Consider the following 27,762-nt stretch of genomic DNA (forward strand, 5'->3'; position numbering starts at 1 on the left):
CTCTGATGAATGTTTCCAAAGGTAGTAAATAAGTGCTTATAATTATGACAGGAAGAAAGCGACTTCTCATTTATGTAGAAATGGCGCCCCCGTGTGGTATAATTATAGTATTGCTTTAACGTTTAAAGATTGGATTTTGGGCATAGAGGAGAACGATCATACTTTTTCACTCTTATTTTTCAATATTTCATTAGTGTGATTGATATTTTATATATATCAGGCTGGATTTGTAAATAAGAATTTGTTCTTAAATTGCTTGCCTGGGTAAATAAAGGTTAAATAAAAAAAAAAGTTATATATATACATATATACATATATATATACTAATATATACATATATATATATATGTTTATACTGTAGATAGTAATACCACATTTGTTTATTGTTTATTTGTTTATTGTTTATTTTTTTTTACTACCAAAGAGCGAAATAACCGAATCAAATTCCTTGTTGGACAATGTTCGAACCTGGCCAATAAAGCTGATTCTGATTCTGATTCTGATATATATATATATATATATATATATATATATATATATATATATATATATATATATATATATATATATATATATATATATATATATATACACATATATACATATATATGCTTACAGTTTAAGATTAAGATTCCCAGAATATTCAATTTTTTTTAGATAGGATATTTGAGTTTTCTTAAACTGTAAGCCATGATCTTCAATTTGTAATGAACCCAGAATGTATAACATTTTTGTTTTTGTAATTACATTACAGAAACTACTACTACTACTTTTTGTTGTTTTTTTATTTTACTAGTAATAGTAGTAGTAATTGTAATAGTAATAGTAATAGTAGTAATAGTAGTAGTAGTAATAGTAATAGTAGTAATAGTAGTAGTAATAGTAGTAGTAGTAGTAGTAGTAGTAATAGTAATAGTAGTAGTAACAGTAATATTAATGGTAGTAATATTAGTAGTAGTATTAATAGTAATAGTAGTAGTAATAGTAATACTAGTAATAGTATTAATAGTAACAGTAGTAACAGTAATAATAGTAACAGTATTAATAGTAATAGTAATAATAGTAATAGTAGTAGTAATAGTAATATTAATGGTAGTAATATTAGTAGTAGTATTAATAGTAATAGTAACAGTAGTAACAGTAATAATAGTAATAGTATTAATAGTAATAGTAATAACAGTAACAGTAGTAACAGTAATAATAGTAATAGTAATAATAGTAATAGTATTAATAGTAATAGTAATAACAGTAACAGTATAACAGTGTTATTATGGTGAACCTGATTGACGTGAGGCGGCTCCTTTGAACTCACCTCCAGGTCCAGCCCGTTGACATGAATCAGCCGTTACTGACCCGTTACTCATAATTATACAGATAAACCGCTACATCAGTTCAGAAACGAACCCGACACCCGCCAGCATGGACGTGGAGAACCAGAACAGGGAGGTGAGTGAAACACTTTACCTGGATAACACAGTGCTAATCACTTAGCCGCTTAGCATCGTCCTTTAAGCAAAAATAACAAACAAAAAACGCTTTTATTTGACTAAAACGGCTGTTAACTCCTTATATCAGTGATGTGATTGATATAACCGAGGGAGTTGTTCATGTTATCCGTTTGATCGTTTTTTAACTAAAGTTTTACTAGTTTAAGCGGCTACTTTGTTAAAAGGTGCTAAAACTTGAACAAAGCTGTGATTTATTGTAGTTTAGATGCTTTTTGGTCATTAAATATTTGCAATACTACTAATTTGCTTCATCGGGCTTTCATAAACTAAAAAGGTGCAAAAATGTCGATTAAAAAACTTAAATTAAAAAAAACTAAACTAAAAAACTTATTTGACCACGTGTTGATAACTGGTCACGTGACCGCTGCCTTTGATGTTTTCATTTATTGGCTGCAAGTGTATAAACTTAGTTTCACTTCAAAGCCTCTGATTATCTGTTTGCTGGACTTCAATCAGCTCAAAGCATTCATTGGTGCTGCTTATAGGAAAAATGGCATAGATCAAGCGTTTTTTTTAGTTTTTTTGGTGTTTTTTTGTGTTTTTTTTCCCTTTCTCAGCATTGTGGTTTGCTTGCCAGTCAAACAAAAGATGTAAAATTATATGAGTACATGTTGGGAATGATTGGTGCTGCTGAAGGGCTTTTGATCTGGTCTGGAGTAAGACTTCAGTGTCATCACATCCATACCCACACAAATATTTAAACTTCTTGCATGAGTCAAAATGGATTTAAGCTTTACCAGTGAGAAATTCCATAACTCTGCTTTTTTTTTTTTTTTTTTTTTTTTTTGTGGGAAATAAAATCGCTGTCCAGCAATGTTTCCCACTGCGACAGGGTTAAACCATAATTCGTTGTAATTTTCTTTGTTTTTTTTCCCCCAAGTTCATGGCGTGCCCTTCATCTTTCAACCTCAGCCGCTCCTCGCCACCTTTTGATGTGTTTCCTGCAGAAAGCCAGGCCCATGTTCTGATCCCCCACGCCCCCAGCACAATTATCCCTAACCGGATTTTTGTCGGGGGAATCGACTTCAAGGTGAGATCTGCAAATTTGCACCATTTTTTTTTCTGAATTTTGGCCGTACACACCGTCACAGAGAAGTGGGGAAAAGAAGTGAAGTGTGTTAAAATGTTATCGGTAGTCTGCAGTTACCTTTAGTTTGTATGTGTGTGTTTTAAGGTCAATGAAAATGACCTGCGAACTGTCTTCTCACAACACGGTGAAGTGAAGGAGGTTAAAATTGTCATAGATCGCTCAGGAATGTCAAAGGGGTGAGCTATTTGCATCCTTTCTCTCATACACAGATATTTCAATAGCTTTACCCATCAGATTTTAAGCTTTATTCACAGGTTTACTGTTAGCCTGCTGAAGTTTGACTCTCTTGGACAGATACGGGTTTGTTACATTTGAAACGCAAGAAGATGTGCTGAAAATCCTAAATAATGTGAGTGGAAAACGTCGTTAAGGCATGTTGTAGCTGAAGTACATATGAAATGCATGACATCTGGTCTTGTAATAACTTTTGCTTCAAATTATTTATTGAAGGTTAATGGAATCTTTTTCAAAGACAAGAAGCTCTGCATTGGCCAGGCTGTCCGAAAGCACCAAACTTCAAGACGTGAGTCAAAAATAAGAGCTGGAGACCAAGATTTTCCAATTTCCCAAAAGAAAACCTGCTTTTCTGATGATTTTGAAATGAGTAAATGTCACATTTTTGTGATGAATGGTTTCCTTCTATTTCCAGGCAAAGATTTTCCCATGCTCTCCCCTGAGCCCGTCATGTCTCATCAGATGTCCCATGGGGGTTTGCACCTGACCACCTCCACAGGCTACCCCTACACCTACCATAACGGAGTGGCCTACTTCAGCTACCCCAGCGTGAACGCCCCGGCCCATCGCTGGTCTGTGAGTGCTGATAGTTGTACTCATTTAACACTTTTTGTTCTGCAGTTGAATCTTTAATAATGTGCTTAAGAATTAACAGCATGAAGTAAAGAAAAAAGCAGCAATATAGATTATATAAAACAGATTCAAGGACTTTGCCCTTGTGTGATGTCCCTTCCCTTTTTATGAAAATAACTACCACATTTGATGAGCGGTTAGTACAACTTTTGAGTGTTTACTAGTATAAAGGTGTTAAAAAGGCCTACAGTGTTGCTTTGTATCTATTTGGTGCTGAAATCATAATGACTTTTAGGTAAACAAGTATACCATGTTCCTGCTAAACCATCATTACCAGCCATAAAAGAAATGGGGGGAAAAAATCCTTTATTGTGAAGGAGGAATGTACATTCTCCTGGCTTTTGACTACTATGATGTTTAACATCATTACCGGCAGTGTTGCCACAGTTACTTTAAAAAAAGTAATCTGATTAGTGATTACTGATTACTCCTTTAAAAAGTAACTTAGTTACTTTACAGATTACTTGATTTTAAAAGTAACTAAGTTAGATTACAAGTTACTTTATTAGTTACATTCAGGAGCTGCCGCCCCCGCCGCCTCAACATAAAAATGACAACCGGTTTTGCCAACACTCACTTTATTAGAAGTGCATTTTTAACAGTAATGTACACAAAAACAATGTACCATGTATCTAAATAAAATAATAAAACTAAAATAAAAAAACTAAAACGTCGTGTTTTTGTAACTAGATAGAATTTTGCTGCCACCAGCACATAGGGCCCGATTTACTAAAGGTTTGCGTGTGTTAAAACCTGTGCAAACTTGACAGCACCCGCAAACCAAAGTGCCAGCTGATCTACTAACAGCGTGCAAAGAGGATTGCGTCTCTGAAATGCGCTAAATTGCACACGCAATCCATTTAGTACTTTTGCCCTGATGAATAATCAATATGGGGCGTAAATACTGGGAGGGGAAGATGCAAATTGCTCCATTTACCACGCGCAATGAGATTTACCAAACCTGAAAGTAATTGCGCGTATTGTGATTGCGTCTGTATTTAATACGTTCGAAAGGAAGGTGCTAATCTGCTGCTGCTGTTATTGTGGCAAGGAGGCGACATCCAAAATCAAAGAATACGCAGAGAGAGAGTCTTTATTCTGCTGCATGCTATTTTAAAAATGGTTGCACAAGTTTTATTAAAATGTATTTTATTATTTATTAATGTGCCCCCCTCCACTCGCCCACAAGCAGGTCAAGCCTTTGTGCCAAAACTTTGTATTTTATTGATTACTTATCTTATTGAATGTGAAATCATCCATCGTAAATTACATTTAATTAAAACCCGTGCTTATTAATCACAAAACACAGGTTAAACATCATGACCAAATCCGCTCCGACCCGCTGTGTCAGGATCAGCGCAGAGACTGCAGCTTCGCCTGAATTATGCTTCTGCGTTAAATCGACGGCCATATGATGGTCCCGTCTGTCACACATTTACTGTCAGTGTTTGCTATATAATATATAATATTTGCAATATACTGTGGACATCTGAATAAAAACTTAACTCATAAATAGATTGAATCAAAGCGCTCTCCAGCTCTGTGTCTGATGTCTTTTTCTCCTCAGATCATGCCGAGCACCGCCGGGTCACGCAAACCCGACCAATTCAATATTAAAATCAAATTCGGTCCTGTGGCCCGTTTTTCTATTTCGTATTTTTGATCTGTGCCTAAAATTGAAATATGAAAAACCAGACGTTTTTCCGTTTTTTGTGTTACCAACTGCATTTATTCTATCGCAGATTTTCTCCGATATTGCGTCTTTTGGTAATGTTTAAATGTCTTTGCTGTAGTTCATGAATGTGTTTATTTGCCTCTTCCACTAATATCTCTAACTCCAACTCGTCAAATTTCATTTTGCGCTTGTGACTTGTGACTGTGCATTCCATCCAGACTCTCCATGGCGCAGAGTTTGGGCTCGCAAACCTTAAGACACGCAACACCTCATTTAAATACTGCTGTTTGCACCTGTTATCAATTGCGCACGCAATCTTAGTTGATCACCCGCAAACCACACGCAAACAGCACGCGCAAACTTTTTCAGTGCACACGCAATTTAGTACTCTTTATTTAGGATCTTAGTAAATCGGGCCCATAGTGTACAGCGAACTTTAATATAACATCTTTAGCTGACAAAAAGTCAAATTAGTGTCTGTATTTCCAGCTCGAAAAAGCGCAACTCTCTCCCCCCTCCTCCATTATTGTTTGTGTCGGCTGGCTGTCGCAACCTGACTTGTCACATAGTTCTGACTTCTGTTACCACCCAGCCCTGTCCATTTAAGGCGGTGGCTGTGTTTTTGTGTCTGTGCGCGTGGAAGACCGTTACAAGTTTTCAGTTACTTTCAGTGTCCACTGTTAGTATTAAGTTTTGTTTTGCTCTTTGCGAGGATTTAATAAATGTGTGGTGTCGCACGGACAGTATTTTTCCTTCGTCCCTTTTCCTTCACTTTCCCCGGAGCTCTCCCAACTACGGTTCGGAGATAGAGACGCAAGAAGAAAGTAAATATATATTTTTTACTATTAATGACAAAAAATAACGCACCGTGACTTGGATAAATAACTTTAATCTGATTACTGGTTTGGAAATAGTAACGCGTTAGTTTACTCGTTACAGAAAAATGCAATCAGATTAGAGTAACGCGTTACCGGCATCACTGATTACCGGTGACTTTTTTGAATTACTTGTGATGAGGCGATGACCAAAATGAACACAGATCTGGCTTTAAGGCCTGATACCACTCTTCTTTCCAACTTTCTGCCAGTAGTTTGACAGTGTTTTTCACCTGAAAGGGGGTGTGGTCATCCTGAGGGCAGGGAGGTGATGTAGAAGTATGCTGAGATTCGTGCAGAGATTCTGGGGCCATCCGGTAGGAGTGATATGAAAAGCTGTGTGAATAAATAATCTGCTCCAGAATGGTGGTGTGTATGGCAAAGAGAAGGGGCCCATGTACCAAGCCTTGGGGAACCCCTGTGGAGAGTACAGGTTCCCCTGCCATGACTCTAATGAGGAACGTCCGGTAAGGTGGGAACAGAACCAAGAATGCTCTGATCCTGGGAGGCCAAGGTTTGAGAGTATTGATAGCAGCATGTTGTGGTTGACTGTATCGAAGGCAGCACGTAGGTCAAGAAGGATAAGCACACAGGATTGGCCCACTGCTCTCACTGATCTTAGGGCTTCTCTCACAGAGAGAAGAGCAGTTTCAATGCAGTGGCCCTTTTTGAAACCACACTGCAAAAACTCAAAATCTTACCAGGAAAAATCTGCCAGCAGGACAAGATTTATCTTCTCATTACAAGTAAAAAAAATCTTGTTCCACTGGCAGATTTTTCTACTTATTTTAAGTGAAAATCTACTTGAAACAGGTGAAAATTGTTGTTTTTTCCAGTGATGAGTCTTGTTTTAAGTGTAATGACATTTTTTTTTACTAAAAATGAGACATTTTAACTAGAAATAAGACAAATATTCTTGTTAAGATTTTGAGTTTTTGCAGTGCAGACTGATTTATATCAAGATTATTTAGCGTAAGGAAGTCCATGACTTCTTTAGAAACTGCTTGTTTTCAATCCTGTTTCTATTATATTATAATGTGTTATGATACATTTATAACACATTAAAAAAAAGGAAGAAAAACTACTAAACTGTCGAATAACTCACTTGGTTGAACAAGAAAATTGAAACTGAACACTGAATTATCATTTTCCGTAGCCTGGATCCCAGCTGATGTGTCCTCAGTCCAATCAGCCTGTTCAGCACCAGCAACCAGCGTATCACTACTACCAGGTCAGTCACGTTTCCTCAGCAGCTCACCAGTTAATCAGCACTTAGGGGAGGGAGTTCAGTAAACCACTCTTTTTCTTTCGTCCTACTAGAATGCTGCAAGCAATAGTCAGTGGAATGTCCTTCAGGTAGGTGACAAAACAGTATCATTTAGTTTGATTTTGGATTTTTCTCGCCTGCTGACCCCCTTCCAACATTGGCTGTCCAGATGCCGATGTCCTCCAGTGCAGTCGGGTACTCGCAGCAGTCAGAATATCTGTACCAGCCTGCGGATGGAGGTTATTTCCAGCATCCCGTGCCTGTCATGGAGGAGACCACGCCAGAGGTACAGATTATTCAGGGATTCAGATTCCTCTGGGGAAAGTCTTTAACTTTGCTGGACTTTGCAAGCTGAGTGTATCTTTTCAGCTCTGTGCCACAAAAACAGAAGCTGGTTTAACAGATGATTCAAATTCATGATGATTCAATTCATCGCACATGTGTAACGGAGCCTCAACCTGCGTGAGAAAGGTATACGTGAGCACGAGACATCACATCTCTAAAATATGTGGCTGTAGTAGTCCATCATTTTGTTTTCCACCTTAGATTGCATCATAGGAACACATTTTGTCGAGAACCTTCATATCAACTTTCCTATGAAATTTGAGGAGATTTGATTGCAGTTCTCATCAAGTTTTCATCAACTCAATTATAATTTTTTATTCTACAGTTAGGTAGTTTGTTGGAGTTTTGTGGGTTTTATGCAACGTAAATATCTGTATCCAGCAACAACCTTGTTCAAATGATAAAAGTGCACAATTTGTAGCTGTTAAAGTAATTTAAAGGATGTTTTATATCTATAGGAACATTGATCTTTTGTAGGACCAATACTAGACAAACGCTACAAATAGGGGATTTTTTGTGCCAAAATTAAATAAATAAATACATCATTAATTAATTAAAATGGGAATGAAATATATCATTAATTAATTAAATGTGTCATTAATTAATTAGAATTAGAATTAAATATGTCATTAATTAATTAAAATACAATTCATTTTAAGTAAAAAAATATATTTATTATTTCAGCATTTAATTAATTAATGACACATTTAAACTGACAGTTTTACATTTCATGATTCACATGCAGCAACACAAAATAATTAATTAAATGTGTCATTAATTAATTAAATGCTGAAATAATAAATATATTTTTTTACTTAAAATGAATTGTATTTTAATTAATTAATGACATATTTAATTCTAATTTTAATTAATTAATGACACGTTTAATTAATTAATGAGATATTTCATTCCCATTTTAATTAATTAATGATGTATTTACTTATTTAATTTTGGCACAAAAAATCCTCCATAGACAAAGGCCTGACTTCTGCATTTTAATTCATTACAACAGTCCACATCTGACTGACTAATGCAGTACTGGTGGCTTTATAAGTGTTTAGGAGGCTGTTTGTTTTCAGCTAATCCTCATTTTCTGCCCACTTCTAGTTTGTAGAGCCGGTGAATATGACCACAGACACACGTAACCATCTTGGCCCTGAATGTTTGAGCTTGTCAGCTGACCAATAGTTACCAAATACACCAATACATTGCACACTTATTCCGATGAGATCTGTCTTCTTTCTGCTGCATGATGCTGCACCTCTTGTGGTCAGATCTGGCTTCATCGCAATGGCCAGGCTCTGCCAGCTCCTTTTTTTATATAATCCCTTTTGCAGTAAAAGGTCCTCTAATTCTCTCCTTGGTTTTCTAAAAGCCACGTTGGTTGGAAAACTTGAGATGCAAACCCTCTGTGCCAGCCCTTCACGTGATATTTTGTGATTCTCGGGTTGACCGCACTGTCGATATCGGCCCTGAACTCAAACTGTCTCTTCTTTCTTGTTTATTGGATTTGTCTCTCTTCATCATTGGATCCCCCTTCTCTTTGCAGAGCCTGACGTTTCCACCCCTGCCTGTCCATCTGAAGCCAAAGTACCACCCCTACATGCACCACAAGGACTACTACTATGTGCCAGAACCAACAGGCTCACCAGAGACCGCAGTATTTCACACTTCCCAGCCTCCCATGTAGGGTAAACACTGACAGCTTCTGCAGGGAAACCTGCACCGTCACGTCATTTCAATCAATAAACTAAATGATTTCAGCTGGATCTCAGAACCGTATAAAATAATGCAGATAAGCTCTCTCAGTCAGTGATGACTGATGTTGAGTTTGATGCGCTTACTTTTATCTTACACTGCAAATTATCTCACTGAGGATCCTCATCATTAATTTTCTTTTCTTAATTGACATGCAATTATCCATTTTATCAAACTGTAAGTGCGTCGTCTTGTCATCACCGGGCCTTGTTGGCTGTATCTTCAAATATTAAAGTTATTCTGAAGGGGGAAGGCGCTCCATCAAACGTTTTTTACTTCTTAAAAAGCAAAGAAAAAGGGTCATTTAGAAACCTGACGGAGGGCTTGTTGAAGTACTCATGGAGCTAAAGCTTTAAACGTCTACTTTGAAGTTCAGTGTTGGCTGGAATTAAGCTTTTTTTCATCACTGTTTTAAAAAGAAAAAAAGGTTTTACTTGTAGTACTGCAGGAATATCTTAGCCAAAGTCACACAACTTATTACAACATGTTTTTGTACTTGTTACCATGCGAGCTCCTCTCACTAAGCAACATTAGGGAGCCATGCTGAAGATGATTGATGATTCAGTTCAATGAGAAGGATAAGAAAAACGCTCCACAGGTGATTTTTACGTTCCAGGATAAGAGTGCGAAGCTCACAAAGCTGATAAGTGACTCCCCACAGTATCAGGATGCTTTGAATGAGCAGCCGCAGCTTGACTGGATCAGTGTCATGGACCTTCGCCGTCCTGGAGCATTCTGATTGGTTCTGGAGCAGTTACTTAGAGTTTCATGTTTCTCCCGTTTCTTGAGGGGACAGCGTGCAGAAAAGTTTCTGCCGCCGTCGGAAGGTCGTGTTGCTGAAAAAGTACAGATATCACACCAGATCAATTCTTATATTTCATATAAACAGTGCTGTTAAGAGCATAATGGAGTGCATATTTAGTGGCGTGATGGCATAATTCCACCCATGTAAGTGGTGTGGATAATTAACAGTTTAACATTTCAGGGATCTTTTTCTAAACAGTTTTGTATTTGTTCATATTTAGATGATATTTCGTAAAACATGAGGAATAGCACTGATAAATCTTAATAACCAGAATCTTGCATGTGAAATTCACAGGATCTAAGCTGGATCTTTTGAGGTTATATATGTTGTAAATGTGTCGAGATCCATCTGAAATCTCAGGAATAGATAAGAGCTCCACAAGTATCCAAGTTACTTGTTTGATTAAAGCTTTATATATTTCTTTATTTGTTGAAGATGCATTAGCACGTAATTGAGTGCAAGCGAGGTTTCTGTAGATTGGTTTGTTACTTTTCTTAAAGTTTGCTTGTGGTCGAGATGCTTCTGTTTCATGGTTCAAACAGCTTTTTATCCAAATAATCTGGTAAACAAGCCTGTTCATTTCTTATTGTAACAGATTTCAACTCCAATGCTTCAATTCAACTCTCAGGCTTATTTAGTTTGTGCTTTTTTGCTTTTAAAAACATAGTCATTTGTCTTGTTTTTCTTTTTATTTGGTTTATCGCTCCTTTGGGATTTAAGCACAAAGCCACTTGTTTACCATCAAATGGACCAAGTATTTGGCTCATTTAAAGTAATTGAGTGATCATTTAAAGCTGTTAAGACGTGTAATGTATAACTGGAGAACTTGCTCACCACAGCATCACTTGTGTTGTTAAACATTGTTTTGGACGTTTGTGTTAAGTAGAAATAAACTTTTCCCTCAGTTCACTGGCTTTGTTTTGCATAATTACGCAGCAGATTTGCTGACTCGGTAAATGTACATGTATAGTATTGTCACGAGTTGGTATATGAGGACCCAAGTGCAGGAGAGACCCAGGAGGCAGGAGTTCCAAAATATGTGATTTAGTGACAAAAATAAACCAAAAGTGCTGAAGGGCAGGGTTAACAAAAAACACAATAGCAAGAATCCAAAACCATGACAGGACACAAGTTGGGAGGAAACAGGAGCAAGGGAAAGACAAGACCAGATATACAGAAGGGTTGACGAGACACAGGTGTAGACAATCAGGGCTGATGGGAACCAGGGAAGTCAAGACGGAACTGAAACACAAAGACACGGGTTTCAAAATAAAACAGGAACCAAAACAAACCGTGACACGCAAAGGAGATGGATTCACCAAATGATTATTTAGTCCCTGGTGTGGAAGATCCCCATGAGGAAAAAGCACTGGAGTTAACATATAAAAAAGTAAAAACAACATTAAAATGAACCTAAGAACAAAATAAAAAAAGTTAATATAAAAGAATAATTACATAATAAAAAAAATAAGTAGTTAAAATAATAAGAAATAACTAAATAACAATAAACTAAACCACACTAATAAAATAAATAAAATTCAGTTATAAGCTAAACTAAAAAGGAAGGTCTTAAGCCTCTTTTTCAAAAATGTCAACAGTCTCTGCGGCCCTGAGTCGTTCATAAGAAGACCAATTAAGACACTTATAAACTAATAAAAGAACCTTAAAGTCAATCCTGAAACGCACAGGGAGCCAGTGCAGTGATTTTAAGACTGGTGTCTGGGTGGCCACGGGTCCTTGAAAAGTCTTAAATTCCATTTGCCTAAAATAAGGCCTTAAAGGAGCATGAGGCTCCTTTTAAGAAATGAGACTCATTAGCGCCACCCTTCGCCACGACGGCCGTTGGGGGTACTGCAGCCAACAGTGAAGCCGGCACGGGAGAACGGGGAGAAGGCGCATGCAGCGTCATGTGACGTCACATCCGCAGGACAGCGCAGGAAACTCGGCCCCAGAATTGCAGCACATTTTGCAGCACACAGCCTGTTCAAGGCAACGGAGAGATACACTAGAGGGCTCATTCTTTTTGGTTTGGAATGCTTCATCTGACATTATTACTAGAAAACTTAAAACGTATACGAATTTTTTTCATAAATCCTGCATCAATCCTGCCTCATGCTCCTATTTTGTCTTAAATCTCCATCCAATGGTCTTAATTTTTTAATCTTAATTTTAGAGGAAATTTATCCAGTCGTCATTAAAAAAGTTTTCTTACACTTTGAAAAGGAAAAGTTTATTTAATCGTTTTGAGGAGAAATAAACCGTTTTACCAGTTGTTAGACATGTGCTTGCTTGACAACGACTCAGCCAGGTTGAGCGGGTTTCCCCGGGATTAAATTTGGGCTGCGTTTTGACAAAATATTTAGGAGAAATGATTGACAAAAAAGCTGCTATTACGGCAGAGAAAAGTAGAAACATACACAATAAACTCACTGATATTTTATTTGCTTTAATCTACTCAATTAAATCGTAAATTGTTTGGAGCCTGAACTTTTTTTGGCTATTTAGTGGTGTTGTGAAGCTTCATTTGCTTATGACTTGAAATGTATTACGCATTTGATAATTTACGGTTTTAACATAGAGAATGTATGATTTGGGCTGGTTTTTCGTTTTCGTTATTTCGGTGGGTTATGCATCGCGTTTGGGCAGGAACCATATCAGGCAACCTCGACCTCCGAGCTGGATTTCTTAGTTGGCGTATTCTCGAGACAAGGCAAGCAAATATGGGTAAATGTAAATTTAGCTACAAATGGTACAATGCAATGAGAGTATTGTATTGTGTGTGTGTGTGTGTGTGTGTGTGTGTGCGTGTGTGCGTGCGTGCGTGCGTGCGTGCGTGCGTGCGTGCGTGCGTGCGTGCGTGCGTGCGTGCGTGTGCATGAGAGTGAGAGTTTTGTATCAGTCTTCAAGTAACATAGGTGAGCTTACGTTTCAAGTGTTTGTGCATTCACATTGTTACACTGTCACATTAGGTTCAAAGTGTGTGACTTGTCTTTGGTCTTAAATTTTGTTTGAAAATGGTATTAAAAAGTCTTAAATTTAACTTGGTCAAACCTGTAGACACCCTGAATAAATTAAATAAAATTCAGTAATAAGCTAAACTAAAAAGGAAGGTCTTCTTGAGCCTCATTTTAAAAAAGGCCAACAGTCCCTCAGGTTCTCTGGTAGGCTGTTCCGCAGAGCTCCATAGTAGTGGAACGAGGTCTCACCAAAAGTTTTTGTTCTAACTTTAGGAACCTAGATAAATAAGAAGGCCAAAGACCATTAAGACAATTATAAACTAATGAAAGAACCGTAAAATCAATCCTGAAACGTACAGGGAGCCAGTGCAGTGATTTTAAGACTGGCTGCAGCTGAATTCTGTTGTAATTGTAAACTTGAAATACCATTTGAAGGAAGACCAGAGAGCAGGGCACCAACCAAAACCAGACTCCACCACTGTAGGTGGCGACGACGCTCACTTTTATACGTAGACGCCACATCGAGCGCTGAGCCGTACGTCAACGTCGCCGCACATATTGGATGTGGCAAGACTGCACTGTAAACTAATACAACTAAATTGACTTATTTTCATAAAGCACCTTTCTACAAAGAATTGTACGTTTTACGTCTCATTTATTCATTCACACACGCACTAATATACTTGGGAAACAGTTAGGCACCAAATATAATATATTTAATTTTCTCAGATGACAAAAATAAGAACTTTATTATGATTTGTTGTCTGAAAAATGGTTCAAATGTTATTTTATTGTCTGAAAAATGGTTCAAATATGTTATTTTGTTACTTGAAAAATTTAAAATATGTTTTGTTGATGAGAAAATATGTTTCTCTAGTTTTCTTATTTTTGTGAGGGGGGATATATATTGTTTTTCGGCACTACCTTGTTCTCTATAGTATAGCTGATAGAACATGAATTACTCCTATGCGGGATTAATAAAGTTCTTATTTTTGCCATCTGAGAAAATTCAATATATTATATTTGGTGCCTAACTGTTTCCCAAGTATATTAGTGCGTGTGTGAATGAATAAATGAGACGTAAAGCGTACATTTCTTTGTAGAAAGGCGCTTTATGAAAATAAGTCAATTTACTTGTATTAGTTTACAGCGCAGTCTTGCCTCATCCAACATGGCGGCGGCGTTGACGTATCGCACAGCGCTTGATGTGGCGTCTTCTTATATATGTCTATGGCTGGACCCACATAAACAGATCCTGGAAACTTAAAGATGGACAAACAAAAATTACACATTCATTTACAGTAAATTCACTGAACATACCACTAACTTTTTACGTTTTTACGTGTTCAGGTGTAGCTGTGTCCAGGGTGAATGATGTTTCAGTGCAGACCGCTGGCAGTGATGAATCAGGGTTTTCATCCGTATGAATGGAATAAAGACCCGGCTCCAGCAGCAGCACCACACAGTTCATTACAATAACAAAAGGTCAAATCTTGTGACCTTACACTGAGATTTATAAAAGCAGTCGCATGTTTTTCTCAGCTCGCTGCCAACATTGTGATTAATCTAATTTCCCATTTTTAATCAACAACATCAAGCAAAAGTTTCCTCCACATAATCAGCCTGTGCTGTAAAACAAAAAAAACACAAATAAATATCCCAACTGTTACGCTGATTTGTGTCCAAAAGCAGAACACGGCAAACAAAAACAAGTCAAGTCTTGTCCAATTGAACATTTTCAATATAAATGACAGTTTTCAAGCTGCTGAACGAGTCATTTTTAGCATTTATGGGCCTCCACAGCAGCTAATAGTTCATGGATATCATAAACATGATTCTAAAAATGACTGCATCACTTTGATTTGATGGAATTAGCATTTTAAGGAGCTGAACATGATATCCAACTGATTTCAGCACAAAGTTTATTATGGATGCATTTCTGGGTACATGAGATTTATTTTTTTTATTCCAACCACGGTAACCATGAAGGCATTTGCCTTTAGCAGCTCTGGGATCACATCTTTGCTCACTTACAGAACAGTTTAGGTTGTGATTGTAGTGATAAAAGGCGGTACTCTGGGCTTTTAGGTCTCCATAGAAACACATTTCAAGTATTCTTGCACCTCTGAGGTATTGTGGCCTTTTTCCTCGAGTAATATTTGAATGCAATCAAACCAAATGTAGAATCTAAATCTGCAGAGCTTCAAATTGAAGCGAGCATCCTCACAATATGCTTGATCCTGGAACTTTTAATCAAATACTGAATGTATTGGACCAATTAAACACTAATAATTGTCACTAGTGATGCACCGATTGTTCGGTAACCGAAATTGTTCGGCCGAAAATGGCAAAAAAACACTTTCAGTGTTTGGTGGAATAAGTGGGGAAAAAACCGAACAATTAATAACAGCGTTGTAAAATAAGGAAATAGACTGGACGCTCCGTCCCGTAACGTTGCGCACTACATAAATCGTTGGCCAACCAAAAACTAACCCCATAAGAATTTTACCTAACATTCACCAGGAGGTGGAACCAAAACAACATAATGCTGGGAAATTTGAAAAATTAAATTTTTTTATGTTCAATAAATATTTTCTACCTTGTAATTTTGTAAAAGATTTTTTTCTTTGAAAAGCCTAAATCAAAATTATTTGATTTATGCAATGGTGAAAAAATTGGCAAAATAAATGAAAAACTGCTGAAGAACCATGTTCGGTATTGTTCGGTATTCGGCCAAGTGTTTATTATTAGTTTCAGTTTCGGCCACAAATTTTCATTTCGGTGCATCACTAATTGTCACAGATGTGTTTCACTTCAATGTGTCAGTCTTTCGGACGATGGTTGATTTAAACTAGCAGCCAATTTATTATAGAAATAAAAATGTGTAAAAAACGTTAGTCAATCTGCAACATTTGCCAGAAGACCCTCGCCTAAAAAGACCCTTTAATCTCCATTATCTTGATGTTGTTGGTAACGTGACTGATTTGTGCTCGTATAGTGTTAGGAATCTTTGAATAACACATATGCAAAAAAAACAAACAAGCTGCAGTTGTTTTGTTTGGCTGATAATGTGCGAGGTGACCCCTGGGCCACCGGCCCACCGTTGTGTTTTAATCAATTGAGATTGAACGTGAACACCTGACAACAATAAGTCATCGCGCTGGCTTACATCGCTATACATAACCAGATTTGTATTATAAAACCTATTTGGATGACAATACTTTATGCTGTGCCATCACACAGCTACTTTATATAAAAGGGCAGCAGCGCGGAGAGCGTTCTGAGTGTCAGTCGGGCCGCCACAAATATAACAATGGGAAAGGTAAGTTCTTTAATGAGAAATAAAACCGTAAAGCCGGAGATGGAGGTTTTAACTCTGCGACAAACTTTTTGCAGATCATTTTCTATGAGGACAGGAATTTCCAGGGTCGGCACCATGAGTGCATGAGCGACTGTGCCGACCTCCACCCGTACTTCAACCGCTGCAACTCCGTCAGGGTGGAGAGCGGCTGCTTCATGATCTACGAGAGGCCCCACTATCTGGGCCACCAGTACTTCCTGCGCAGGGGCGAGTACTCCGACAACCAGCGCCAGATCGGCATCAACGACTGCATTCGCTCCTGCCGCATGATTCCCATGGTAAGACTGAGAACAGAGGTGTCTTCAGTATTCACATTCATTCAGGTAGAAGTATAGATGCTAGAGTTTAAAAATACTCCTGTAGAAGTTGAAGTATCAACTCAAGTTTTTTACTCAAGTAGAAGTATAAAAGTACTGGCTTCAAAACTACTTAAAGTATAAAAGTAAAAGTAATGTAAGGGGGAAAAAGCCATTAAGGACAAAAGCCATTGAAAATGAATGCATCTTAGTATAATGCAAATATATTAAAGAACCATATATGTGTACTATTGAGCATTAACATGTGTTTCAGAGAGCAGCAGATATGATGCCTAGTTGCCTATAAGTATTGTAATGGTGCAAAAAGTCAAACTTCAGAGGCATGTTATCATTTATCCTAACCTTTATTGGAATGTACATCCAAGTTTAGTTGCAGGAATCTGAGGGAACGGATGTAAGAACAAAACTGGACAAGAACATCTGAAACAACCGCAACCAAATTCACTCTATCCGGATGGAGCAATTTAACTGGATAGTTTTTTTTTAAAGGCCGAAATGAAATAGAGTAACGAGGCTGTTTTTAAAATGTAAGGAGTAAAAAGTACAGATCATTGTGTGAAAATGTAAGGAGTAAAAGTAAAAAGTCGTCTGAGAAATAATTACTCCAGTGAAGTATAGATAACCAAAATTTCTACTTAAGTAAGGGAACAAAGTATTTGTACTTCATTACTTGACACCTCTGACTGAGAATAATGTAAAAAAGGTTGAAGCGATGGCAGGAAGAGTAGAAAGTGACTGTAAACTGTCTCCGCAGTACCGGGGGAACTACAAGATCAAACTGTACGAGCGTCAGGACCTGGGCGGCCAGATGCAAGAGATCAGCGACGATTGCCCCAACGTCCAGGAGCGCTTCCGCTCGCCCGACGTCAACTCCTGCAACGTGATGGACGGCCACTGGCTGCTGTACGACCAGCCCAACTACAAGGGCAGGACCTACTACCTGCGGCCCGGCGAGTACCGCCGCTACAGCGACTGGGGCGGCGCCAGTCCCAGGATCGGCTCCCTCAGGCGGATCACCGATTTTAACTAAACCTCATTCCTCTGCCTGTTTTCAATAAAGACGTTGGTCTTAAAACTGCGTGTTTGCTTGTGTTTGTATCCGAAGGGGCTCGAAAATGACCCGTTTCCATCTTGTCGTTTGGGCTCAAGCCCCTTTCCTGTAAGCAAAGAGAGGTATTTATTGCATCTTCTGGGTAAATCTTCGCCCTCAAGCAATGACAAAAGAGAGAAAAAAAAGAAAACACTTCACCATGCACTTGTTTTAAATTGTATTTATTGATTTCATGGATTAGTTAACGTACAGCTTTTCTCACATGGTGATACGTTTGATGGATCCCACCCTGGGACTCATGCTGCCCCACTCGTGGAACCGGCGGTATTCCCCGGGGCTCATCAGGTACTGGCGGCCCCTGAAGTGGGGGTGCTCGTAGAAGATCCAGCAGCCGTCCGTCACGTTGGAGGAGTAGATGTCGTTCTGATGGAAGCGTTCGTAGAGGGACGGGCAGTCGTCGGTCAGCTCCATCTTCTGTCCTCCGAACTCCGGGCGCTCGTAGATGGTCATCTTGTGAGAGCCTTGGTGCTGCACAGAAGAGGAGGCCGTGATTGATCCACCTCTAGAGCGGTGACGCGTTTATGCTAAAGGTTTTAACCTTACCATGGGGATCATACGGCAGGATCGCACACAGTCGTTGAATCCCATCCAGCGCTGGTAGTCTGAGTAGTCTCCCTTCCTCAGGAAGTACTGGTAGCCGGAGTAGTTGGGTCTCTCGTAGACCATCCAGTCCCCGGTGTCCACTCTGATGGAGTTGCAGCGGCTGAAGTGGGAGTGCAGGTCCGAGCACTCGCTGCTGCACTCATAGGAGCGGCCCTGGAAGTTCTTGTCCTCGTAGAAAATGATCTGAAAGAAAAATCAATCAAGAATAATTGGATCAATGTACCAAAAAGGAAGAAAATAAGAGTCCGACTTCACTGGATTTTGCTTGAATACTCCACACAGCTAAAGCACAAAAGAGAAACCGGCGAAAACAGGCGGCCTTACCTTCCCCATTGTGTCGGCTTGCTTTTGTAACGCTGCAGCGGGCAGCCGTGGGCTCCAAGCTGCCTTTATAACCCACCCATGACCTGTGTCATTGTGACTCGGAACAATGAGCGGGCTCGTCAGCTTTTTCTCGCCGAAAACCTTTTTTTTTTGTTTTGTGTTCTCCACAATGCAAATCAGCTATTTCCTTTGAGCGGCAGTTGCCTGTTGCGTCGGTCTGACGAGGGAACGCTCATGAAATTTACAGTAAAAATATAAATACACACAAATACACCTTAGGAAAAGTTCAAGTTTATTTTTCCAACACCATATTTTGTACAATAGAACACATTTTAAAGCAATTAAGGACAGATCATTGTTACATTCGAGTCTACAATGCGTCTGCAGTTATGACGCTATACCCACAGCTTTATTTCATTTTGACTTTAATGTTGTAAAAGCTGCTGTAAAAGCTTGGACTTGATGCTACTGTACAAAACCCACATGGACCACTGCCTCAGTTCCCAGCAGCAGACGGCTTTTATAAGACTAACAACTGCCACGGTGTTTTTGTTTTCGTGTCAGCGTGTCAACAACTTGTTTCGGATAGCCTGCACTTTATCCAGTTTGGCTTTTGTTTGATTGCAATCCCCCCATATTGTGATGGTAACTGTACTGAACGGGCTCTAGAATAAGTTTCAGCACAGTCTGGGCTCATTTAATGCAGAAGAGAAGCTTAACTCGAAGCAACATCAGCACCTTTATGTGATGGTAACATGGCCTTATTTCAATTTCCACTTAAAACGGTCGGTAAGGAGATTGATGAGCCATGCTCATTCATAAGTACTATCTTGTGAAATGGGTCTGGTACCCCTCCCAGACACAGCCATTTCCACCGGTGCTAAACGTACCGAGCCAATCACTGGCCGTGGAGACGGGCCTGGCTTTGTGTGATGATTTACAAGAGCGTGCAACAGTCACATTTTAGTAACCAAGATGCCTGCAGAACCGTTGATGACACTTAACTGCAAAATCATCCACAGTCATCTGATGCTGGACGTGTTTTGTTGAAAGTACTCTGATACTTGGCTCGGCTTCGTCACTTTCCTCATACCTCTGATTGGTTGTATGCCTATCCAGACACAGTGACCACTGCACCCTCATCCTCATGATAACAGTGGAACGTGCAGGAACACTTGGTCTCATCTACCTCGGGCTAATTCCAATGATATGATAGTCATCATTCATAAGAATATATGTTTTTATTAAAAAGATCAATAAACTTATTGTGTTCTGCAAAATATTGATTGTCTTTCGTACATTCATATCCTGTCATCATCCTGTAGAGCAGTGGTTCCCGACCTTTTTTCCTTGGAGCCCCCCCCTACTTGTGTCTAAGACCACCCAGGCCCCCCGACCCGTACGTACTAGCAGCAAAAGACTAAAGTGATTCGTTACAAATCTTTAATTGAAAAAAATAACATTAATTGTGTTTTTTTTTTATACATTTCTCTTTGGTTTACCCTGTATACAGATGACTTTGTTTTTCTCGCCTTCATTTTGTGTCACCAATGTATAAAATACGCACAAAAAATAATTGCAAGGACATAAAATAATTTCTGAAAAATGTCTCTTAATATGAGAGCAAAAATAAAAAAAAAAAGTCCTTTAACAACCTGTCGGAGTAGTAGTATGATTAAATGTTGAATAATGATATAATAATACGTTTTTAAGTTTGTATCCTGCTAAATAATTTAGAAATATATTTTGGTCATTTTAAAATACTAAGTGGGTTTATTATTATATAAACAGACTTGGACTACATTATTCCATTAGGTGTGTTATAATGATTTTTTTTATTTATTTAACATGCGCAAATATATATAATATAATTTTTGCAACTGCATATCCTCAAAGCAGACAAAGTTTCGCGACCCCCCCAGAGATCTCTGGCGCCCCCCCCCCCCCCAGGGGGGCCCGGACCCCAAGTTGGGGGACACTGCTGTAGAGGGTTCAGTAAACACATTTTCAACTTTACATCTGTACACAGTCTACCAGGACTTTTTTTTTCCCCCAGGTAAGCATGTTTGATTGTGCAGCATGATTTTTATACAGGTATCGTGTACTGTCAAAGAAGGATAAGGTGATGGGGATGGTGTAAATCTGGAGCCTTGCTCCCTGGCAGAGGCTTTATCATGTACATGCAAACCTTTACCACTTAAAGGCAGCATTCTGCAGTTTTGTCTGGCCATCAACCCACAAGGATTTGATCCAGAGCTCATATAAAGTACGGTATATTAATGTGAGAGTTATATTTTCTCTAATGAGATTTAATGGCAGGTTTGCCCTTTTATTTGTATTTTTCAGAAAATCTTATTTTTCATTCATGCATTTCACACATTTTGGCCCACTTGTACCTCTTCTGTCAAAAATTTTAAAAATGACTCCCGCCAGTTTGCTACCAGTCAATTTATTGTGCACATCACTAATTAAAAGACACAAATTCACAATCAGTTATAAGATCATGCTGAAACAACACGCAAACAATGTACATGTCACAGTTTCAGAGTTAAGACAAGAGGCCTAATTTGTCCCGTTTGGACATTGTATTATAATTAACAAAACAAATCTGCAGAATATCAATCACCAGATGATTAAGACTCTGTGATGCGTTTGAATGATTTGAATTTCATGTCATTGCTGCCGACTTCTCTAACGTTTCTGTATTCTCCTGGCCGCAGATAAAACATCCTGCCCTTGTAGTTGGGCTGCTCAAACATCAGCCAGTAGCCGTCCATCACGTTACAGGACTGCATGTCCGACATGTGGAAGCTGTCCTGGATGGAGTCGCAGTCGTCCGTCAGCTCGTGCATTTGACCTTCGAAGTTGGCATTCTCATAGATTCTCATCTTAAATGGCCCCTTGTGCTGTTGAAGCGCAGAATAAAACAGGAAATGAGTCAGGCAAAGTCATGTCCAGTTAATGTGATGCTTATACAAGCTGTCTACTTATAGATCAATGAGGATTAGGAACCTTTCCTGAGGACTAAACTCATCAGAAAGGTAATTGAGATATCACTAAGCTTTAAGACATATCAAATTATTATTACAGTATTTTCTGGACTATAAGCCGCTACTTTTTTCATAGGTTTTGAACCATGCAGCTTATACAAAGGTGCAGCTGTTCTGTGGATTTTTCTTCCACCGCTCGGGCGCTCTAACCGGAATTAGAATCAAAACTAAGACAAAATAAATGCAAAGAAGAATACGCTACTTCTTCTTTAGCAGATAGAAGTAGGTAGAAGCAGATTTCAAACAGATAAATAGATAAATAAATACTTATTTATTTTATTTTCTCTTGGTTCTGTCCCGTTTTATCAGCAAAGTTGCTGCCGTGTTAAAAGACACTGTTAGGAAAGGATCTATTTAGGTACAAACATGTACATCACTTACAGTTAAAAATCGTTCTGTACATGTAGTAAATATCTAATCTAACAACATAAATATCTGCGGCTTGCATATCTTTTTTTTTTTTTTAAATAGAGCGGATGCGGCTTGTATATCTTTTTTAAATTATTTTTTTAAAAATGGAGCGGATGCGGCTTGTATGCAGGTGCGGCTTATAGTCCAGAAAATACGGTAGTTTGACCAAAATATCCTCTTTCCTACTTGACTTAAGATCATTTTATGTCATATTTGCAACTGAAACATTCCAAATCCATAATAGTTGTAGTTTTATTTCAACAAGCTGTCTAAGTTTGGAGAATTTGGAGAAGTTCAGATACAATCAAGAACTGAAATCTTTAACAAAAAGGATAAAATGTTCACTTTCCACAGTAATTTTTCTCTTGAAACATGTAAATGTCATTAACGTTGAACTTTTCTGCCAGATCACACTCATAATTACCACGGGGACGAGGCGGCAGGACTGAATGCAGTCTCTGAAGCCGATGGTGTTCTGGTACTCGGGGTACTCTCCCCGGGTCAGCAGGTACTGCTGGCCCGTGTAGTGAGGCTGCTCATACACCATGAAGCAGCCGGTCTCCACCCTGCAGGAGCTGCATCGGCTCAGGTGGGACGAGATCTCCGAGCAGTCGCTGCTGCACTCGTAAGAGTGGCCCTGGAAGTTTCTGTCCTCGAAGAAGATAATCTGGACAGAAAGACGCAGATTGGGTCATCAGAGTGACACAAATCTCACTGTGTTGAATATGCAGTATAAAATCATTATTGAGTTAGTGGCCTGCACCGACGGCAGCACAGATCCAACGTTACCTTTCCGCTCATGATTCCTGTTGTTCTTCTCACTGGCGCTCTGCCTTTTATGCATCATGTGACATCAAAACATCTGCCTCTCAATTGTATTAAAAAAAACTGTGTCAGCTCAGCATGGAAGTCTCTACTACTCTATACATCAACGCTGTGAACGTGACGAGCACCTCGATTAAACTGTAGTGAGGCAGATTTCATGCCAAACGAAGCACAATGGATTTATTGCACATTTATTGTCTTCATTGTGGAACACTTTAGTTTGTTGGATGGCGCTAGATGCTAAATATTAACTATCGTAGAGGCATATGGGGCAAAAAGGTATTTAGTCAGACACCAGTTGTTTAGGTTCTGCCACTTAAAAAGATAAGAGAGGCCTGTAATTTTCATCACATGTATATCTCAACTATCAGTACGTGCACATGCAGCGATTCAAGGTGGTTGGAGATCTGATCAGATAATGACATGCAGAAGATTGGATCAACTTATCTGATCACACATGCTGTTCTGAGATCAGACTGAATCAGATTGAATAAACCACTGTAACCAGAGCATGGCTGACTCCGTGACGCTAGGTGGCGCTGTACCCGAGGTAACCATGGTAACCATTTCAACAAAGAGCCACTTCCGGTTGACCTCCGCTTAACAACAAGGAAAAAGTGCATTCTAAGGGCCAATCCCAATTCTCCTTCACTCGCCCTTCTTTTCTCCACTCGCACTTCTTTTCTTCCCTAACCCCTAAAAAAGAAGGGGGAGATTTTAGGGCACTTGAGATCTAGGGCACTTGGCCCAGGTGCCTGTCCCATTTCTCCTACTCCCCCTCGTTTTCATCCCTAACCTGATCAGGAAGCAGAGAGCCAAAAGCTGTTTTAATTTCAGCTGTAGCGCTGTTAATATTGCACTTTATTAAGTTTTAATATTTTTTCAGGTATAAAGGTAACCTTAAGATCCGCAACCGGGGCTCAGTTTATCCAAATAACGCCTGTTAAGAAATTTGACCCGATGTTTTCGGAGATGAGAAGAGCCGCCGCCCCCGGGGAGCAACCTCAGCTCACAGCCCGAGAAGAGACGTGTCCGCCGGGTCAGGCTGCTGCGTCAGCCCCGGGAGAGAAACTCTCTCTGGGACGCTGCTCTGTTGAGAATCACGCCGGCAGAAATAAATCATTTAGGAAGATGTTGGTTTAATAGATGAAATCTAACAGTTGTAGCTACGCCTGTTAAGAAATTTGCTCCGAAATTTAGAGATTTCTTTCTGCCGGCTCCGGAGTTTATGCCGCGTTCCATTTACCTCAGAAATCGGAAGTGGGAACTGGGAATGGCAGCCATCTTGGAATGGTAACTCGGGGGCGGTGAAGACTCTCCCACTTTCCCAGTGGGAAACCCCACTTCGAGGGGCGTTCCAGTTGAAAATTCCGACTGGGGACTGGGAAATCCCCACTTCCGAGGATAAATGGAACGCGGCATTAGGTCCGCGTTAAATAGACGCAGCCTACGGCGTAGGGTACGGCGTATTTTGTTTTTTTTTATGCCACAGTTTGCAGATTGATTGTTGATGCGTGGGCTAACGTGTCTGCTGGGATTATTTTGCGAGCTTTTGCAAAAGCGTGCATTTCCGAGGCACCGCACGGCACGGAACGTGACTCTGACAGCGAGTAATTCGGACTGGCACAGCTGATTTAGCGGAGCTCTTTAATGCAGAAACAGAGGATGAGACTTAATGGGTTTGATTAATGTAAAAACTGAAATAAAGTAGCCTACAATCAAACAAAGTTTTGCTCCCGCTGTATTTTTAAATACGCACACTCCTGTGCTTGTGTGTGTGTGTGTGTGTGTGTGTGTGTGTGTTCTTGTGTGTGTGCCGTTTCGGTCGGTGCGCCGTGTGTGTTTTAAATACAGAAATATGACAAGACTGAGGCTATGCCTTTTCACACGGCGCCCGTATGGTCGCGAAAATACAGTATTTATATATGAAATGTCAGAATAGGAAATATTTTGACGACACCCCTGAAGCAGTCACACGACACCCCAGGGAGCTACTACTGAGCAGCGTTGCGTCCTGCGTCGTCTCCTTTCACTTCCAGGTGAATCCCCTCCCCCGGGGGAAAACCCCACCCGGGGGAAATTCTCGAGCATGCGCAGACTGTAATATCCATGTCTCCGTACACATGGCATTAACAAGGCGGTTGCGACTGGCTTATCTAGGTGCTGCAAGCGGGTTGATGAATCCAGTCTGATCAGATTACTTGACTGACTTAAGGTGTTCACATGCAGTTTAAAAGTCAGTACGATGTGTGCAAATGATCTCCAACCAGTTTGAATCGCTGCATGTGCACGTACTGTATGAGAGACTAAATGAAAAAAAAAAATCACAATGTCTGATTTTTTAAAGAATATGTTTGCAAATTGTTGCAAAAATGTTGCAAAATGTTTGCCCTGCGATAGACTGGTGACCTGTCCAGGGTAAACCCCTGCCTCTCGCCTGAAAATAGCTGGGATAGACTCCAGCAGACCCCGTGACCCTGCAAAGGATAAAGCGGGTATAGAAAATGGATGGATGTTTGCAAATTATAGTGGAAAATAAGTATTTGGTCAATAACAAAAGTTCATCTTAATACTTTGTTATATACCCTTTGTTGGCAATGACAGAGGTCAAACGTTTTCTGTAAGTCTTCACAAGGTTTTCACACACTGTTGCTGGTATTTTGGCCCATTCCTCCATGCAGATCTCCTGTGATGTTTTGGGGTTGAGATCTGGAGACTGGCTAGGCCACTCCAGGACCTTGAAATGTTTCTTATGAAGCCACTCCTTCATTGCCCGGGTGGTGTGTTTGGATCATTGTCCTGCTGAAAGACCCAGCCACGTTTCATCTTCAATGCCCTGCTGATGGAAGGAGGTTTTCACTCAAAATCTCACGATACATGGCCCCATTCATTCTTTCCCTCACATGGATCAGTCGTCCTGGTCCCTTTGCAGAAAAACATTCCTAAAGCATGATGTTTCCCCCCCCATGCTGCACAGTAGGTACTGTATGGTGTTCTTTGGATGCAACTCGGGGCGGCAGTAGCTCAGGTGGTAGAGCGGGTCGTCCAATGATCCGAAGGTCGGCGGTTCGAATCCCGCTCTGTCCCAGTTTGCTGTCGTAGTGTCCTTGGGCAAGACACCTTACCCACCTTGCCCCGTGTGAATGTGTATGAATGTGTGTGAATGTTGGTGGTGGTCGGAGGGGCCGTTAGGCGCGATATGGCAGCCACGCTTCTGTCAGTCTGCCCCAGGGCAGCTGTGGCTACAAACGTAGCTACCACCACCAGTGAGGATGTGTATGAATGAATAATGATCTCTGTAAAGCGCTCTGGGTGCCTAGAAGGGTGCTATATAAATCCAAGTCATTATTATTATTATTATAACTCACCTTTCTTTCTCCAAACACGACAAGTTGTGCTTCTACCAAAAAGTTCTATTTTGGTTTCATCTGACCATATAACATTCTCCCAATCCTCTTCTGCATCATCCAAATGCTCTCTAGCAAACTTCAGACCTGGACATGTACTGTCTTCAGCAGGGGAAACGTCTGGCCCTGCAGGATCTGAGTCCCTGATCGTAGTGTGTTACTGATGGTTCCTTTGTTACTTTGGTCCCAGCTCTCTGCAGGTCATTCACTAGCTCCCCATGTGGTTCTGGGATCTTTACTCACCGTTCTTATGATCATTTTTACCCTACGGGGTGAGATCTTGGAGCCCCAGATGGAGGGAGATTATCAGTGTCTTGTATGTCTTCCATTTTCTAATAATTGCTCCCATAGTTGATTTCTTCACACCAAGCTGCTTACCTATTGCATATTCAGTCTTCCCAGCCTGGTGCAGGTCTACAATTTAGTTTCTCACGTCCTTTGACAGCTCTCTGGTCTTGGCCATAGTGGAGTTTGGAGTGAGACTGTTTGAGGTTGTGGACAGGTGTCTTTTATACTGATAACCATTTAAAACAGGTGTATTTTATACTGATAACCAGTTAAAACAGGTGTCTTTTATACTGATAAGCAGTTAAAACAGGTGCCATTAATACAGGTAATGAGTGGAGGACAGAGGAGCCTCTCAAAGAAGAAGTTACAGGTCTGTGAAAGCCAGAAATCTTGCTTGTTTGTAGGTGACCAAATACTTATTAACCGAGGAATTTACCAATTCATTCAGTAAAAATCCTACAATGTGATTTCCTGGGATTCTTTCCACCCATTTTGTCTCTCATAGTTGAAGTTACCTATGATGAAAATTACAGGGCTCTCTCATCATCTCTCTTGAAGTGGGAGAACTTGCACAATTGGCTGCTGACTAAATACTTTTTTGCCCCACAGAAGTACCACGGGTTGAAGGAAGAGATGGAAAAGATGTGGAAGATGTGTGAAGAAAACAATAGTAGTAGTTGGGGCACTTGGAGCAAGATCCCCGGAGCAACATCTCAGTCCCAGGAACATCAAAAATACTGCGTAGAACCATCAAGCCTCAAGCTTGAAGAGGAACCTCCCACAGAGGAATGTATAAGCAACTGCATACATTTATGATTCAGGCTGAACGTAATCACAACCTGCAGGCACGAAAAACTGAGTTTTGAGGGGACGGGAGAAAATAAAGAAAAGAAATGAGTAAATATAACTAGGAAAAGT

The 27,762-nt window shown here is 39.8% G+C and overlaps 4 protein-coding genes across 4 annotated transcripts; 2 read left to right on the forward strand and 2 right to left on the reverse strand.

Annotated features, from left to right (window-relative positions):
- The first annotated feature begins 1,419 nt into the window (after positions 1–1,419).
- LOC133424822 (protein boule-like) lies at positions 1,420–9,317 on the forward strand. Its single transcript, XM_061715347.1, has 9 exons — positions 1,420–1,446; positions 2,389–2,538; positions 2,683–2,774; positions 2,893–2,947; positions 3,049–3,121; positions 3,248–3,408; positions 7,172–7,246; positions 7,452–7,568; positions 9,177–9,317. Exons 1-9 carry the CDS (start codon positions 1,420–1,422, stop codon positions 9,315–9,317), a joined length of 891 nt encoding a protein of 296 aa, XP_061571331.1.
- A 7,004-nt stretch (positions 9,318–16,321) lies between these two features.
- Positions 16,322–17,900, forward strand: LOC133425333 (gamma-crystallin M2-like). Its single transcript, XM_061716125.1, has 3 exons — positions 16,322–16,469; positions 16,544–16,786; positions 17,580–17,900. Exons 1-3 carry the CDS (start codon positions 16,461–16,463, stop codon positions 17,853–17,855), a joined length of 528 nt encoding a protein of 175 aa, XP_061572109.1. The 5' UTR covers positions 16,322–16,460; the 3' UTR covers positions 17,856–17,900.
- A 181-nt stretch (positions 17,901–18,081) lies between these two features.
- LOC133425336 (gamma-crystallin M2-like) lies at positions 18,082–19,015 on the reverse strand. The gene is made up of 3 exons (XM_061716128.1): positions 18,864–19,015; positions 18,480–18,722; positions 18,082–18,404 (listed from the first exon to the last, which is right to left on the reverse strand). Exons 1-3 carry the CDS (start codon positions 18,870–18,872, stop codon positions 18,135–18,137), a joined length of 522 nt encoding a protein of 173 aa, XP_061572112.1. The 5' UTR covers positions 18,873–19,015; the 3' UTR covers positions 18,082–18,134.
- Positions 19,016–21,296: 2,281 nt separating this feature from the next.
- Positions 21,297–23,240, reverse strand: LOC133425334 (gamma-crystallin M3-like). The gene is made up of 3 exons (XM_061716126.1): positions 23,114–23,240; positions 22,749–22,991; positions 21,297–21,769 (listed from the first exon to the last, which is right to left on the reverse strand). The coding sequence occupies exons 1-3, from the start codon at positions 23,123–23,125 to the stop codon at positions 21,497–21,499; spliced, it is 528 nt and encodes a 175-aa protein (XP_061572110.1). The 5' UTR covers positions 23,126–23,240; the 3' UTR covers positions 21,297–21,496.
- Positions 23,241–27,762: the final 4,522 nt, after the last annotated feature.

This window comes from Cololabis saira, chromosome 24 (assembly GCF_033807715.1).
Source record: "Cololabis saira isolate AMF1-May2022 chromosome 24, fColSai1.1, whole genome shotgun sequence".
NCBI lineage: Eukaryota > Metazoa > Chordata > Actinopteri > Beloniformes > Belonidae > Cololabis > Cololabis saira.